Raw genomic sequence first — 14,480 nt, 5'->3', positions numbered from 1 at the left:
TTGTGACTTCCTCTATCAGTTCTTGCCATTCTTTCACAACGTCTTTAGGTATTTCTTCTTCTTTAGGGATAGTTTTCCAATATTCCCCTTTGGACTGTTTATTATTCTTTGATTCAGGTTGCTGCATGCTTTTGAGTTTGGTAACATATACCTTCTTAGCTGTGAAAGGCTTTCTTGGGTCTTAGGGTTCCCCCTAAAATCGGTGGTTTATTCAGAGTACCTTTGCCCTTAAGTGGTTCACCTGGCTTCCCTTCCCATTCATAGAATTATCTCCCTGATATTCTCCACTCTTCACTTCTTTGCTGTTTTCCCCTCATTCCAGGGTATTTATGCCTCAGTGGTAGAGATCTCTCTTCCGGGTTTATTTGGGATTCTTTTTCTCACAAAATAGTTAAATGTTATCAACTTTAAATTCAATGTCTTGTCATTTTCACTGGGTTGAGTTTCTCCTGCTTCATAACGATTCCCTGATGGCCTCCCAGTTCTCCCGTTCTCCCAGTTACCTTTGACTGCAGGGGAACGTCCCTGGTGTCTGTACTGGCTCAGATTTTCTTTGTTTGCTCTGCTTCTCAGTCTTCTCAACTCTGCCTTTGTCCCGGTTTCGATCCTCTTTCTTCCTGTGACCAGGTATGGCTGCAGGAAAAAGGATGTCTTGCAGTTTCCTCAGTTTTGTGGTTTCGGTATCATTGGATGTGCCATCTGCCTACCACAAAAGGGTTGTGTCATGCCAACACCGGGATTTGGATTCAAGTCTCCTATGCATCTCAATGCGTGTAAACACTAGGCCTGCACCATTTTGTTCTCGCATTCAGGCCACTTCTGAAAGTCACGGGCTCTGCAGCTCTCCTCGGCTCCATCTCTCAGAGGTGTAACGCATTAAGGGGGCTTCCCCTGCTTACACTCTCTCTCTCTCTCTCTCTCTCTCTCTCTGGACATCTCCTCTCCTCAGCGTGTTGATCCCTCTCTACTCATCACAGTTATATGGAGGTCTCTTATTAAAGAGACAGATCCTCTTTCTTGTTTGCAAATGTATATTTTATATGTTTTTGTATATTTGCCAAGTCCCTGTCTTCTATAGTGTTCTTCATATCTGACAGTCCCATATATGCCACTATGGGAAATAGCTTAGGGAGCTCCTCATTGGAAAGGGAATCCTTGTCGCCTAAGGAGGAGTATCTCCTAGTGAAGTCCCACTTGCCCAGACCCCCAGGGAGGTTCTTGCATAGAGGACTCGCCTCCCGAACCTCAAAGGACAAGGCTCCCCCTTGGGGAGAAGGGGCTAATTCCCTCGATTTGTCACAGTATTTAATTTCATCCATCATTTCTACAATTAAAATAAAATTCAGAACCTCACCACATCATGAAAACAAATCAAACACACAGAACACTGTTTGAGAAACCTGACCGTATTCTCCCACCTACTCCCCCAGGATCTTCCATTCAGGTGGCCAGGGAAGAGCATCGCTTTTGAATTCCGACCCTGGGGTTGGACAAGCGAGGGAGGATCTCTTGAGTGGAGGGTCACAGGGGATTGGGAGGAAGTTGAGACATGTTATTCCCCCTTTCTAAATTATACACCAAACCACTCTCCCCTTAGCCCCAAAGGGGTATTTTCAATCACACTCCATCTCCCCTCCCCATTTCCAACAAGTACTGGGACGAGGAAAAGGTGACTGAGAATAATGAAAATTACCCATAGAAACAACATAGGGCTACAAAGTGAGGCCTACTATCTGACACCTTATAAATCGTCCCACTAATCAAGTCAGGCAAGGTCAGGAACTTTTCCCCAACTGTGCACACCAGACTTCAATTGAATCACTTGCAGCATATAAAGGTTAGTTTTGCGTGGGTCATTGAGCGAGCTGGGGATGCTGGATGGAACCAGGCGGCCAAGGAGCAGAAGGCTGCAAGGAGAGGAGCCCAGAAGGACCGGTGGAGTGCGCGATGCTGAGACGCTGACTCGGTGTGTGTGAAGGCTGTAGCGTGGCGAGGGAGCCATGTCTCCAGGGAGTCCGAGCGGGGCAGAAGGCAGTCTATTAGCCTTGTTTATGTAAGTGCTCATTCCCCTGGGACGTGTGCTGGTCACAGGGGTGTCTGCGGGGCAGGTGATGGGAGACCCTGACCTCGACCCAAACCCATTTGACCTGCTTGCGTGGGCCGTGCTACTGTTGATGAGTTTCGTGGAGCAGCGAGAAACTCACTAGCTCGCGGTGGTCGGAGTGGGAGCATGAGTGCTGTGAAAGGAAGAGCCCAGTGAGCGAAAGTGATAAGAAAGCAAATCAAAGCAAAAAAATGTAACGGCAAAGCGAAACAGGCGAAAGCTGGAAAGCAGCAAGAGAAAGAAAGCAGAATGTAATAAAAAGTGTGTTAGAGGCACGGAAGTAAAGAAAGACAGAGCAAGTGCACTGGAGGTGTGAAAGCAGCTAAGAGGGGGTGTGAGTGACCTAAAAATAAGGAGAGGGGCACAAGCAACCTAAAAGAGAGTCAGCAAAGAGACAGTGAGAAGGAACATGGACAACCACAAGAGGGTGAAAGCAACCAAAAATGAGAAAAGGGTGCATCCGGACAAGAGGAACTTTTTGTTTGTGTGAGGGGCCAAAACTTGGGGAAGGGAACCCTAAGAGGCCCACTAAGGACATTGTTGAACTTTGTGAAGAGAGACGTAGACTGGGGGAAGGGAACCATGAGAGGCCTAACAGGAACGGTCTCTTTTTGTTAGGAACTGGAAGGATAGAAGCTTGGGGAAGGGAACCCCAAGAGACTTTGTGAACTCTACTGATTTGCTGCAAGAGCCCTACGTGCAAGGTTCCAAGGACTAGATTTTTGAGTTGAGCTATTTTGAACTGGCAGAACTACACCTATTGGTAAGACTACCTGAAACCAGCTGTGGTTCACAATTTCTTTTGAATCACCATTTTTGCCTTTACAAAGACCCCCTATAACATTTGGTTTAAGAGTGAGGGCAAGCATAGGTTTGGACACAGACGAACTTTGGTTTTGGACTTACGGACATCGACGGCCCTTAAAAACATCAGTTAAGGGAACAACCCCCTTAGAGTTAGGGCCAGATAGGCATTACACTAACCCCACAAACTGTTACTTTTGAGTCCGTGTCTCTCTTGATACCATGCATGTCTAACAGCTGTCAATGAATACATACGTTCTGTTTTAAATTTTATTCAATGTTTAACAAGCAGGCAGTGTTCCAAGAATTCTTTAACACAGGTTTAAAGTGAGCACACTGAACAAGTATTTTGTAATCTCACTTCTTTCAATCAACAAGTAGCAGCATCTTTATGAATTATGAAATAAAGCCTGCCATTAGTATGTCCACCATGAAATGTGGTAGGTTGCAATTTGGTCTACTGGGGAATTAATAAATGCATGAAAAGCTGAAGCCCTCATGCCTATGGAGGCCAAATAGGACTAAACAGGATGATATTGAAACCAAAACCGGTCTCAGTAGCCATGGAACAGAATCCACAATTCAACAATGCTTCGTTGGGGTGGCGTGGGAGGAACTGTAAATTGCTTTAGACTACAGGCCGCCAAATGGCAAGATTCCCAGGCATGTAATACCATCTATTGCAAGTTCAATAACTAAATCTATTTTCAGTCAAAAGCCAATGAATGATGGAGACATTCGCGTCTGACTGTACCAATTTCCCAAACTGTCTGGACATTACTACATGTGAACACAACATTCTGATCAAAAGTCATGAAAGTCGTCAAAGTGATCAAATTCATACCTCCTCCCTGTACTCGTTCACTTCTTTCTCCAGGTCTTGCACCCTGCTTTCCATCATCAGTATTGCATCTGTGCCAGCCTGATACTTCTGTTTGAATAAATCTGCAGCAGACTCTGAAGCTTTGGCTTGGTTGTAGCATTCTTTCCTCTTTCGTTCAAGGCCTTCAATGTTCTTCTGCAAATGGGCAATTTCGAAGTTGCGCTTTCGTAGAGTTTCTTCACCTTGCCTTACCTAGAGTGAGGAGCCCCTACATTACTATGAGGTTATTTGTCACAATATCTAGACAACACTGAGATCAGATATTTGTATTGTGCTGCTGACATGCAAACTTTACATAGTCCTTAAAAAGGCCACTCAAACGCTCAGAATGGCAAACCACCATAAGACGGTCGAGTGCCAATGGCACACTTCGCGTACAGGACCTGTCAAGTGATAGGATGCCCAAGAGTTTTAGAACATTCTGCTAATTATCAGAGCAAGACAGAGAAATACACAAGCATCACCAGAACGGTGTACACAAGAACCTTTTCAGATTCTCTGTGGGCCCCCTTAAGCCTTGCTGAGGGGGTTTCACTCCCAGGTACTGAATTAACTTTACTTGACATTTGAAAATTCAGTGCTTACCTGTTTATCTACAAAATCTACACAGCCATTTGCCATATGATATGGCATTTATAGCATGCCTGTACACACGTGTTTCAAGGTGCGACGAGGCAAGGGAGGGGGCACAGAGGGAAGACAGAGACAACGATCTTACTAGGCCAGGTGACATTGAGATCGTGCAAGTGGGGGGAAGAAGAGAAGGGGTAGAGTGCAAGGGGAAAGGGGGGAGGGGCAGTGCTTAACATAGGATACACAGTAAAATAAATAAAAATAAATAAGCAGTGCGGCCAGCTGGTGGCAAGTGTTAGGGTAAGTGCAGACATCAGTTGTCAAGGGCTGGTAGGGGGCCGAAGGGATACAGAAACAGCTCCCCGAGTGCAGGGGTTGCCAAGGCGGCAGTGCAGGAGTGCAACTGGCGGGGAGGAGACCTGGGCCCGAGAACAGAGGGAAGCCAGGTGACCAGTGCAGTAACAGTGTTGGCCAGGAATTCAGAAGGGGAGAGGAGGAGAGAAAGCAGAAGCAAAGAGGACGGTCTTGAGGTGCTTCCGGAACCGGAGATGGTTCTCCTCAAGTTTCACAGAGACTGGGAGGCTGTTCCAGAGGGAGGCCCCAGCCGAAGAAAGAGATCTGCAACCAACTCGTTGCTTGGAGAAGCGACTGACCCTGAGGGAGTTGGAGGCGGATGAGCGAAGAGCTCAAGAAGGAAGATATTTAGGAAGAGCGGGTTTACGGTATTGAGGCCCCCGGCACCAGAAGGCCTTGTGGACAATGCAGAGGATTTTGAACTTAATCCTCACATCCACTGGGAGCCAATGCAGAGATTTCAGTCCTGGAGAGATACGATCCCTGGGCTTGAGGCCGAGGACAAGTCTTGCAGTCCTGTTTTGGATGACTTGCAAAGGGTGGAGAGTAGAGGCAGGAAGATTTAGAAGAACAAGTTACTTAGCAACTGCTAACGTTCTTTTGATTGGATGTTCCTTCAACGTATTCCACATCTTGGACATTACATGTCAAAGATGTGGAACACGTTGGCGTACACAATGCATTCGAAAGAGGCTGCTGCAGTGGTTCAGCCTAGAAAGAACCAGAGCTCTGGAGACAGTGAGCTTCTGGGGGAATGAGATGAAAGGAAGAAAACCCCATAGGAGGTGCAGCTGGTAGTGTGGCTTCTTAGAGATGTCAGAGATGTGAGGAGAGAAGGAGAGTGTGGAGTCGAAGATGATCGCAAGGTTTTTAGACTCACAGGTGGGAGCAGGAAGAGGGCCAAGAGAGGCTGGCCAGAGAGTGACCGGAAAGGAGGGAGTAGGTGTGCCAATAAGGAGAATCTCAGTCTTACTGGCATTTTAGCAGAGATCATTAGTGGCACACCACTCTGGATAGCAGACAGTCAGAGATGAGAGAAGGAGAAGAGGTGGCTGAAGGAAGCCTGAATGTCATCCGCATAGCACTGAAAGTTGTCGCAGAGAGTGGCAATGCGGTGGGCAAGAAGTGCCAGGTATTGGATGAAGAGTCGGGGAGAGAGGTTAGACCCCTGGGGAACACAACAGGTAGAGATACATATAGTGGAGAGGAAGGACCCATGTTGGACCCGGGAGGGTCGATCAGAGAGGAAAGAAGTCAGCCAAGCCAGGGCCTGATTGGTGATACCAAGGTTATCACGGAGACGATTGAGCAGGATGGCATGGTTGACCGTGTCAAAGGCTGAATAGAGATCAAGTAAGATGAAAACAAAGGGGGTGTTGGAATCGAGGTTGGAGAGCAGGTCTTCATAGATGTTCAGGAGAGCAGTTTCCATGCTTCTGGCAGCTCTGAAGCCAGACTGATGGTCATGGAGACAACCAACAGATTCCTTTTGAAGATTAAGCTGGGAGATGTCCAGCTTTTCCAGGAGTTTACCCAGCAAAGGACTGATGGAGATTGGGCGATAGCTGGCCGGGCAGGACGGGTCAGCAGAGTGTTTCTTAAGAAGAGGGTGCACAAGGGAGTGCTTTGGGGGGAAGGGAAGACGCCAGTGGCAAAGGAGTGGTTGCAGAAGTCTGCCAGAGCAGGAGGCAGGGTGTCAATGTGGTCCTTGATGGTTTTGGAGGAACAGGGGTGAACCTGTTTTGACGAGACTTTCATAGATCAAACTTGTCTAGAAACCTCATCTGGGGAGAACAAGGGAAAGGCAGAGAAGGAGGGAGGAGAGATGGCCAGAGGCAGAGCAGAGAGGAGGGGGAGAGGAAGAGAGGGAGGAGAGGGAGGAGGGAGAGAGGAAGAAAGAGAGGACAGGATGTCCTGAGTTTTAGAGATGAAATGAGAAGCCAAAGACCTACACAGGACCTGGGGGAGGGGGAGGGGGGAGAGGTAGAGACTGCAGCAGGATTGGCCATCTCCTTGCAGATTTTAAAGAGTTTGGTCGAGCAGTTAGATGCTGCAGAGATGCGGGCTTGGATGTGGACTCTCTTCTTGGTGCGGACAGTGGCAGCAAGCCAGTTTGTCAGGGGATGTACTGGAAGCACACCATTTCCGCTCAGCCACCCTGCACTTGAGTTTAAGGGTGGCAAGGTCTGAGTCGAACCAGGAGTGGTAACTGGCTTTGCGCTGCAGGCAGACCCTCATGACAGACCGGAGCAAGAACATCAAGGGTATCGGATATAGCAGTGTGGAGCATGCAAAGGAAAGGGCTATGTCAGGGTGTGAGTCAGCCAAAGGGGGGGGAGGGGGAGAAAGTGGCAGCGAAAGCCTCAACTGACACCCCTCATGGGTCGGATAACCGAGAAGGTAGGAGGCAGTGCTGGAGTTAGCTTGGCCTGAGGAGTAGAAGGGGTGAGCTGGGAGGAAATGAGAAAGTGATCACTCCAGGAGAGAGGAGTGGTGAGAAGGATGTAAAGAGGAAGGTCTGAAGAGATCAGAACATTCAGAGTGTGCCCTGCAGAGTGAGTCAGGCCAGAGGGGAGAACAGAGAGTGAGAGAGAGTCGCAGAGGTCAGGAAAGAGTCCAGAGGAAGGACAGGAAGCATCCAGGTGGGTGTTAAAGTCTCCAAGAAGGAGGAGTTGAGTGGTCGAGACCAGGAGGGAAGAGGAGAGATCTACCCACTCAGAGGAAGGAGGAGATCTGACCAGGTGGCCGATAGATGTTAGCCACAGTAAGGGAATGGCTAGGAGAGAGAGAGAGAGAGAGAGAGAGAGAGCCTGCAGACGAGGCATTCAAAAGAAGAGTAGGCCTGCGTAGGAATGACAGAGGCAGGGAACCACTCAGGGAAGATCGGGGCTACACCTCCTTCTGAACGATTGGACCTGGACGCGGAGAGGATCTTGTTGCCGTCAGGGAGGAGAATGTCAAAGCTCTTGACAGAGTTGGCCGTGAACCATGTCTCGGTGAGACCGAGGACATCAAGGTCATGTTCTTCAAAGAGGTGGCAGATGTCAGAGGAGTGTTTGACAGCTGAACAAGAGTTCAGAGTGGCAATATGGAGAAGGTTGCCATCCTTGAAAGACTTCTGGGGAGGGCTACAAATCAGAGTTACGCCCTGCGGAGGTGTAGAAATAGCCCGGGGGTGGGGGGTAAGAGGAGCGGGGACAGAAGAGGAAGAATGAGAGGGTAAGGTAGCCAAGGAGGAGACAGCAGGGGGAGGCAAGGAAGCCATGGAGGGAAGAGAGTGAACAGCAGGAGCAGAAAGGAAATTGATGAGGTAAGGGAAGCGTTTGTCAAAGAGGAGAAGGTTGGACTGAGGGCCTGGGACCAAGACCGTACCACTGAGGTGGTAAACATTGATGAGGACCTTAGAGGAGAGGAAGGAGGGCAGGAGGGCCTCCCACCGGGTGCCACCATTAATGGGAGAGGAAGAGAAAGGAGAAAGCACAGAGACCATATGATGAGTCCATAGGTCTGGCGAGGAAACGACAAAGAGGATGTCAGTGATGGTTTGCCTTTTGGAAGCACTGGTATCAGGTGTCAGCGATAGAGAGTCCTGGGTTGGAGACCAGGATGTCCTTTTTAAACTTCTTCCTACCAGATTTAGTGAGCAGAGCAGGATAGTCGATAGAGAAGCAGTTTGAAAAGCTAGGGGAGTTAGAGAGCTCCATAGAGTAAGTAGAGAGTGGGGAAGAGGAGGAAGGGGTTAGGGAGGGGAAGGGGTGGGGCAGGGAGAACACTAGGGAAGGACACAGGGAGGCGCGAAAGCAGACGTGACAAAGAGAGGCGAGACAATAGAGGACAATTGAACAAAAGGACAAGAGCGCAGACGTTATTCTGAGAAACAATTGCAATTGTAATAACCTGTGTTTGTTTTTTTATTTCACTCACTCACAAAAACTAACAAAAATGTACTGTAAAACAATGTGTTACTGTTAAAAAGACAGAACCTCACTTATTTTGCGTTAGAACTTATACATCAGATCTTTTAAAAAATAAGCTTGAAAAAAAAATCTTCACTTTAGTTTCAGTTGGCCAATTTCTCACAAATATCCATTTGTATATGGCAGATCGAAAATTTGAAGTCCATTTATAAACCTGGAAATCTATAGATTTCAGAAAAAGTGCAACACTCTTATTTTTGTTTTCCTTCTTCATAATTCTAAAATAACAAACCCATTGTGGGGAACAAAGGTAAACTGGCTGCACCTATAACTGTCTACTATCATAGTGAAACTGTGATGCCATAATTTCTAAATTTTAATCTCCTCTATTTAGTAGGATAGCATGCTGCCCATTTACACGAGGAACGTATTCTACTGAGCGCAAATAACTCAGTGTGGAAACCAAGTCTGAAATACTTCTTTCACCTTGAAAAGAAATGCATTTCTAAAAAACTAGACAGGATTTTGCATTCCGAAATAGGTTACTGGCCTTCTCTTAAAAAACGAAGACAATGTTGCTCTGGTTTGCTAACGGTTTTCTTTTATTAAAACTCACATTATGCCAGTCCGATTGCACAGCGAGTAGAGGGCTCGCTTTGACATCTGTGCTGAGCCTGCTGACTCAGGTTCGAATCCCGGCAGGGCCAAACTCAGCCTTTCATCCTTCCGAGGCCGATAAATGAGCACCACACACCGTGGGTAAGCGCTCAGATACCCGAGGGTTCGTAGTGCTATATACATGCTAAATTATTATTAAAAATGTCATCTGCTGCTCGGTGTGCCTAAATTGCCAACAATCTTTCGCTGTTCAGCTTTCCTCTATTACTGCAGAGTCCAGATGTGGTTAACTAATGCCAGAGAATTTGGGAAACCTCAACCTAGGTATATCCAGTGTCATTGCCTGTAAAGGTTATTCATCCAATGCTCCGATGCATATGTAATCAATTTCTTCCTAAGAGACACCTTGCACCCAATGAAATATAATTCTTGCATTTTTGAAAAGTAGACCCTTTTATCGTCGAAGTGGGGGTGACTTGCTTTGGTTGAGCATGTTTTACTTGCCTGTAATAACCAGTAAGCCAACAAAATGTGGGTAAAAAGTTCCTATAGTGCAGGTATGGGGCACAAAAAAACGAAGCATTGCTACCGGCAAGGAATTCCCAAAATAACATGTTCCCAGAAACCTAATCTTAATAATGTATGTCATAGGTGTCAAACATAGGAATGTCTATCACAGCAGTGCTAAAACACAAAATCATATGCATGTATAGTGTGATTTTAAGGGGAAAATGTGAGCCCCTTTTTACTGAAGTGCATGCCTGTAGGTTTGCCGTTGGCAGATCCCAGTACCAAATAAAGCATGCCATTGGCAGGTGGAAGAGGGAGAAGTGTGCGCTTCGATCATTCCCGCATCATTTTCCGTTTGGATAGTCAGGCAGAGTCCTACGCAAAAATTAGAACTTGTTGATTCCCCAACTTGTCTTCCCGTATTAGAAAAGGGATACTTCAAGTAAGACTAGGGGGCATTCCCATAAAGAGACAGGACGGGATTCGGTGCCTCTTGTCTGAGCACGGTACTTAAAGAATGCTCCAGCAGAAAGTCAATTTACCTTTGGCACACTGTACAAGATTCATGAAATTACTCAGTTTTTGTGGAAGAACAAGAAATCATTTTCCTCAGAATCTGGAACAAAAATGCTATTTGATTCAATACATCTTCAAAAATATCTACTTGCTTTAAAGTAAATATATTTTGCTTATCTCTTATTTTAGTTGCGCTACCATGCCCTACTATTGACAATAAATGGTGAAAATTCCACAAATGACGCATGCTATCATTAATCAAAGGTGGCGGCGCAGGGAGTCACTCGCTCTGTGACGCGAACATTAGGTGCAGGAGGCGGCATCGAGCCATTTTATGCAGTTTTCCTAAACTCTTCTTCAGGACAAAGACAATAGCTAATACTAGGATAACCATCATGAAAGAAGAATGCTGAGGCACTCTAAAGATCCTGAGATGGTAAGTGGCCTGTAAAACTCTGGCATGGGTGGATATGCAGGAGTTGTTTTTAAATTGGACTTGGAATGAACTCTTGACTGCGGTCCTTAAGACTAAACCTTTTCACTTATGTCAAAGATGGCCTCATTAACTCACAGGCAAAATCATTTTTCATCAGGCTTTATTATGGATCAAAGTAGGCTTCTTGGGAGGTGGTGGTGGAGGTAGATTAAGGGGAACCTAGGTCTATACCGAACCCTTCCGGTGGGCACCCTCCACCCTAGCTGAGGTGCCACTACTCTCAACAACAACTTACAACACAGAAATGCAATGCAATCGCTACTACTATTTAGCTCTAATCTGGGATTCTCCCTCGGGGGAATTTCTAAAGGGATCCATGCCCTAAGTTTTACTTGTCGCTTTTGATATACCAAGCAAAAGATTTCTCAGCTCTTCTCCCTCTAGTCTTGCTCTTTCTCACTCTCTCTCTCCATTTCTCTGCCCTATCATGTTCTCTTCTCGCCTACTCTACTACCCCCTCTTGCTCTCTCTACTCTCTTCGCACTTTTAATCTTCCTAGGGTTCCTCTCTTCACCCCCCCATTCCCCTTTCCACTCTCGCCCTCTCCTTCCTTATACTTCACCCACTCTGATTACTGCTATCTCCTCTATGTCAGCACTTTTGGTCTCCCTCACTTTCTCTCTCTCAGTTCACTTACTCCTTTATACACACTGCTCGCTTTTCCCCCTTCCTATAATTTCACGTTAACTTTTCCATCCCTCTCACACATTCTCAGTCACCCTCTCACACACACTATAATACACAAATTGGTACCACGCTTTCACACACAATACCTTAGTTACACTATCGCTCACACAACTGCCACAATCTTTTTGACACCTCTCTCTACAGTCTGCTCCCCGCCGCCTGGTCTTTTGGTCTTTCAACTCTGACCTTCACATCACACAAGCACATTTAATCCTTGCTCTCTCTGGCTGGGCTTTTATAGCCCAGCAGATCCTGTGTCAGTCCTCCACCCAGGTTCCCACTGGTTGTGGTGGTTCCCGGTCTTCTGGAGCCAATCTAATCTTATTTTATCACCAAGGGGGTTGTGTTTCTGCAATGCAGGTTTTAAAAAAGCTGGCATGTCCCACCCCCATTTTTGGCCTCCACTGCGTTTCCCAAGTTGGAAGGGAAGACTCCACTTTCGCGGCACAGGTTTTCACTGCTGTGGAATTTTGTCACAGATTTGGTCTCTTTTTCATCTTGTGTAGCCAGAGAGTCTTCTGGGATAGGTAGTTCTGAAAGAAAAAGAAATGGACAGAAGGGAGGCTGCAAGATATTGTGACTTAGCGACTCTCTCTTTCTATTCTTCCCTCTAACCCAACTCACTTTGCTGGGCACACTCTGACTGCTCCGATATCATCAGACCTCCCCCTCTCCAACCAACTCACTACTCCTCTCTCGGAGTGATCATTTTCTCCTTTCCCCCCACCTCTCCATCTCTACCCCGCAGGCCAAACCTGCTCCCGCACTGCAACCTACCTTCTCTGTCATCCAGCCCATGAAGCGTGTGTCAGTTGAGGCTTTCACTGCCACTTTCTCTACCCCTCCTCCACCTCTGGCTGACTCTCATCCTGACACTGCCCTTTCCAAGTTCCACTCTGCTAACTCTGATACTCTCGATGTTCTTGCACCTGTCATGAGGATCCGCTTGAAGCCCAAAGCCAAGTGCAACTTGTAGAGGGGGAGCCACATATCCCTACCGGAAGCTCCACCCCCATGTTGCCTATATTTTTGGAACCGGAAATTGCGACACGTGCAGTACCAGTGTGGATGCCTGTACCGCCAAGAATTCCTGAAACAAGGTGTCCATTGAGAAAACCCTATAAGCATTCACGAAGAAATAATGGTCTTCTGGACAGGGTCCCGGAAGAAGTGTGAAAATGGATGAGAAAAAGGACTGGTGACATGAAAAGCAGAACTGACGCACCCAGAGAAGACACAAAAGACAGAAGAACATAGACAGTCTAGAAGATCTGAAGAGGAGGTGTCAAAGTTGAGCAACATTTTGGGATCAAAATGAAGATGCTTGTGCAAAGTTAATGCTGAAGAAAATACAAAGTAATTTTACACTTGTACAGATGCTGTAATGCAGGTAGACAAAGTAATCCTGAGGCTGGCTAGGTAGTGAATAGATTGCGGCGATGTGCCAATGTATATTCATAGGAATGTATAGAATCCGTATGTTGCAAAATGCACTTAGGAAGACTTGAACCCCATGAATGGAAAGGACTCGAGTGTGGCACAGTTTGAAAATAGCTAATGGCGAAGAAGAATTCAAGAAAGGCTGAGTGGTCCAGCACCAAGAGTCGAGGCCACTGTGAGCCTGGTTGTCTGTCAAGAAGCTACAATAACTCAAGAAAGAAACAAACTTCTGTTTGAGGAGGGATGAAAATACACCGGAGGAGTCAAGAGTTCATCATTTAATAGTATTATATGCAACAATGAGTTCGAAAACATGGTCTCCAGTCACATGGTCAGATGAAAATAGACTTTGGGTCAAGCTACACCGAAACCAGAAGATACGACCATGCTACACACCTTTTATTCTCAGGCACTGAGAGCTTCTGCAAGGCCAAGTTCAAAGCCTTAATTGAATGGCTGACCGCAGGATTGATGATAGATGTTGGGCTAATTGGGTGGGTAGGCATGACCAGGCCGTCCCTCCCAGCACCTGGGGTAACCAGCTTGCGTGCTGCTACCGAGTGGAATATTCCAGAAGGGTACAAGTTTGCCAACCAATTGCAGAGGGCCACGTATCAGAGAGCCCTATAGTTTGTGTAACCAATGAATCGTCGTTTATTCTGTGACGAAGTTGACTTGCACTAGAGGAGGGCTTAGTTGTCCACCTGGTGTTAGAGACCCAATCACAACCCTGTCTGTATGGAACGTATACCTAGATGTTCCCTGTAAGCCTATCACACCCCCAAGTAGATTTTTGTAGTTTGCCATGTAGTGTGACATCAATGATGACATTTTTCCTATATAAGAATTTTAGGAAGTTTGTTGAGATTGCTTGTGCGACGTCCGTTGTACTCCCCGTTTTAGATAATTGCAAATAAAACAGCACTATGTTTTGCCAAATTCCGGAGTCGGTTTGATTATTGATGTATGAGTAAGTTCTGCATCCCCATTCATCTCTAAGTATTGCTACCTCGTCTTAAAGGACCCCAGGCCTCTGGGTTCATGTGGTAGCAGAGGTAGGAAGGGTCTCGGAATATCAGATGTCCTCTGCCAATTAGCTGGAGGACCACAAGGCTTCCTGTGGATATCGGCCGAAAATCTTCTTGCAAGACATAACGAGATAGGTGGGACAGGTCCCTCTTTCAGGAAATCCCCTCCTGGTTTCTACAGGGAGCTGAGCGGACCAAAGGGGACGGTGGCCAGTTGAGGGGGAGACAATCCTGAGGGTCAGGAGCTGAAAAGCGAATGGTGAGTAGATTGAGAAAGGTGGCAAACAATGAATGAGCATCGAGTGGGGAAAGTGATAACGGGAAGAAAGTAACAGAGGGTTGGTGGGGTACCTAGTCAATGAGGAAGAGCGTCACAAGACGTATATGTATGACGAGGAGCGTCACAGATTAAGCCCATAAACCTACGTTCAAGGAATGTTTAGAAGGAGTTATTTAAAAATCCAAGTGGACATGTAGGCGACAATTGAACAAGGTTTGCTAAAGGGAATAACTCGTACCCCCATCTGGGTATTTTTAGGGGCAAGAATAG

At 46.7% G+C, this 14,480-nt stretch overlaps 1 protein-coding gene across 3 annotated transcripts in view; it reads right to left on the bottom strand.

Annotated features, from left to right (window-relative positions):
• LOC138497642 (polyamine-modulated factor 1-binding protein 1-like) overlaps positions 1–14,480 on the bottom strand; it is a 2,990,269-nt gene that overhangs the window by 1,840,608 nt on the left and 1,135,181 nt on the right. For all 3 annotated transcript variants that reach the window (XM_069621239.1, XM_069621237.1, XM_069621238.1), the window contains one exon: positions 3,753–3,983. In XM_069621239.1, the coding sequence (XP_069477340.1) occupies positions 3,753–3,983 (231 nt within the window). The remainder of the gene's footprint in view (positions 1–3,752; positions 3,984–14,480) is intronic.

Source organism: Ambystoma mexicanum, chromosome 5q (assembly GCF_040938575.1).
Source record: "Ambystoma mexicanum isolate Mex_15411 chromosome 5q, UKY_AmexF1_1, whole genome shotgun sequence".
In the NCBI taxonomy this organism is placed as follows: domain Eukaryota; kingdom Metazoa; phylum Chordata; class Amphibia; order Caudata; family Ambystomatidae; genus Ambystoma; species Ambystoma mexicanum.
The sequence above is the reverse complement of the archived record's forward strand: the minus strand, read 5'-3'. Positions and strand labels throughout refer to the sequence as shown.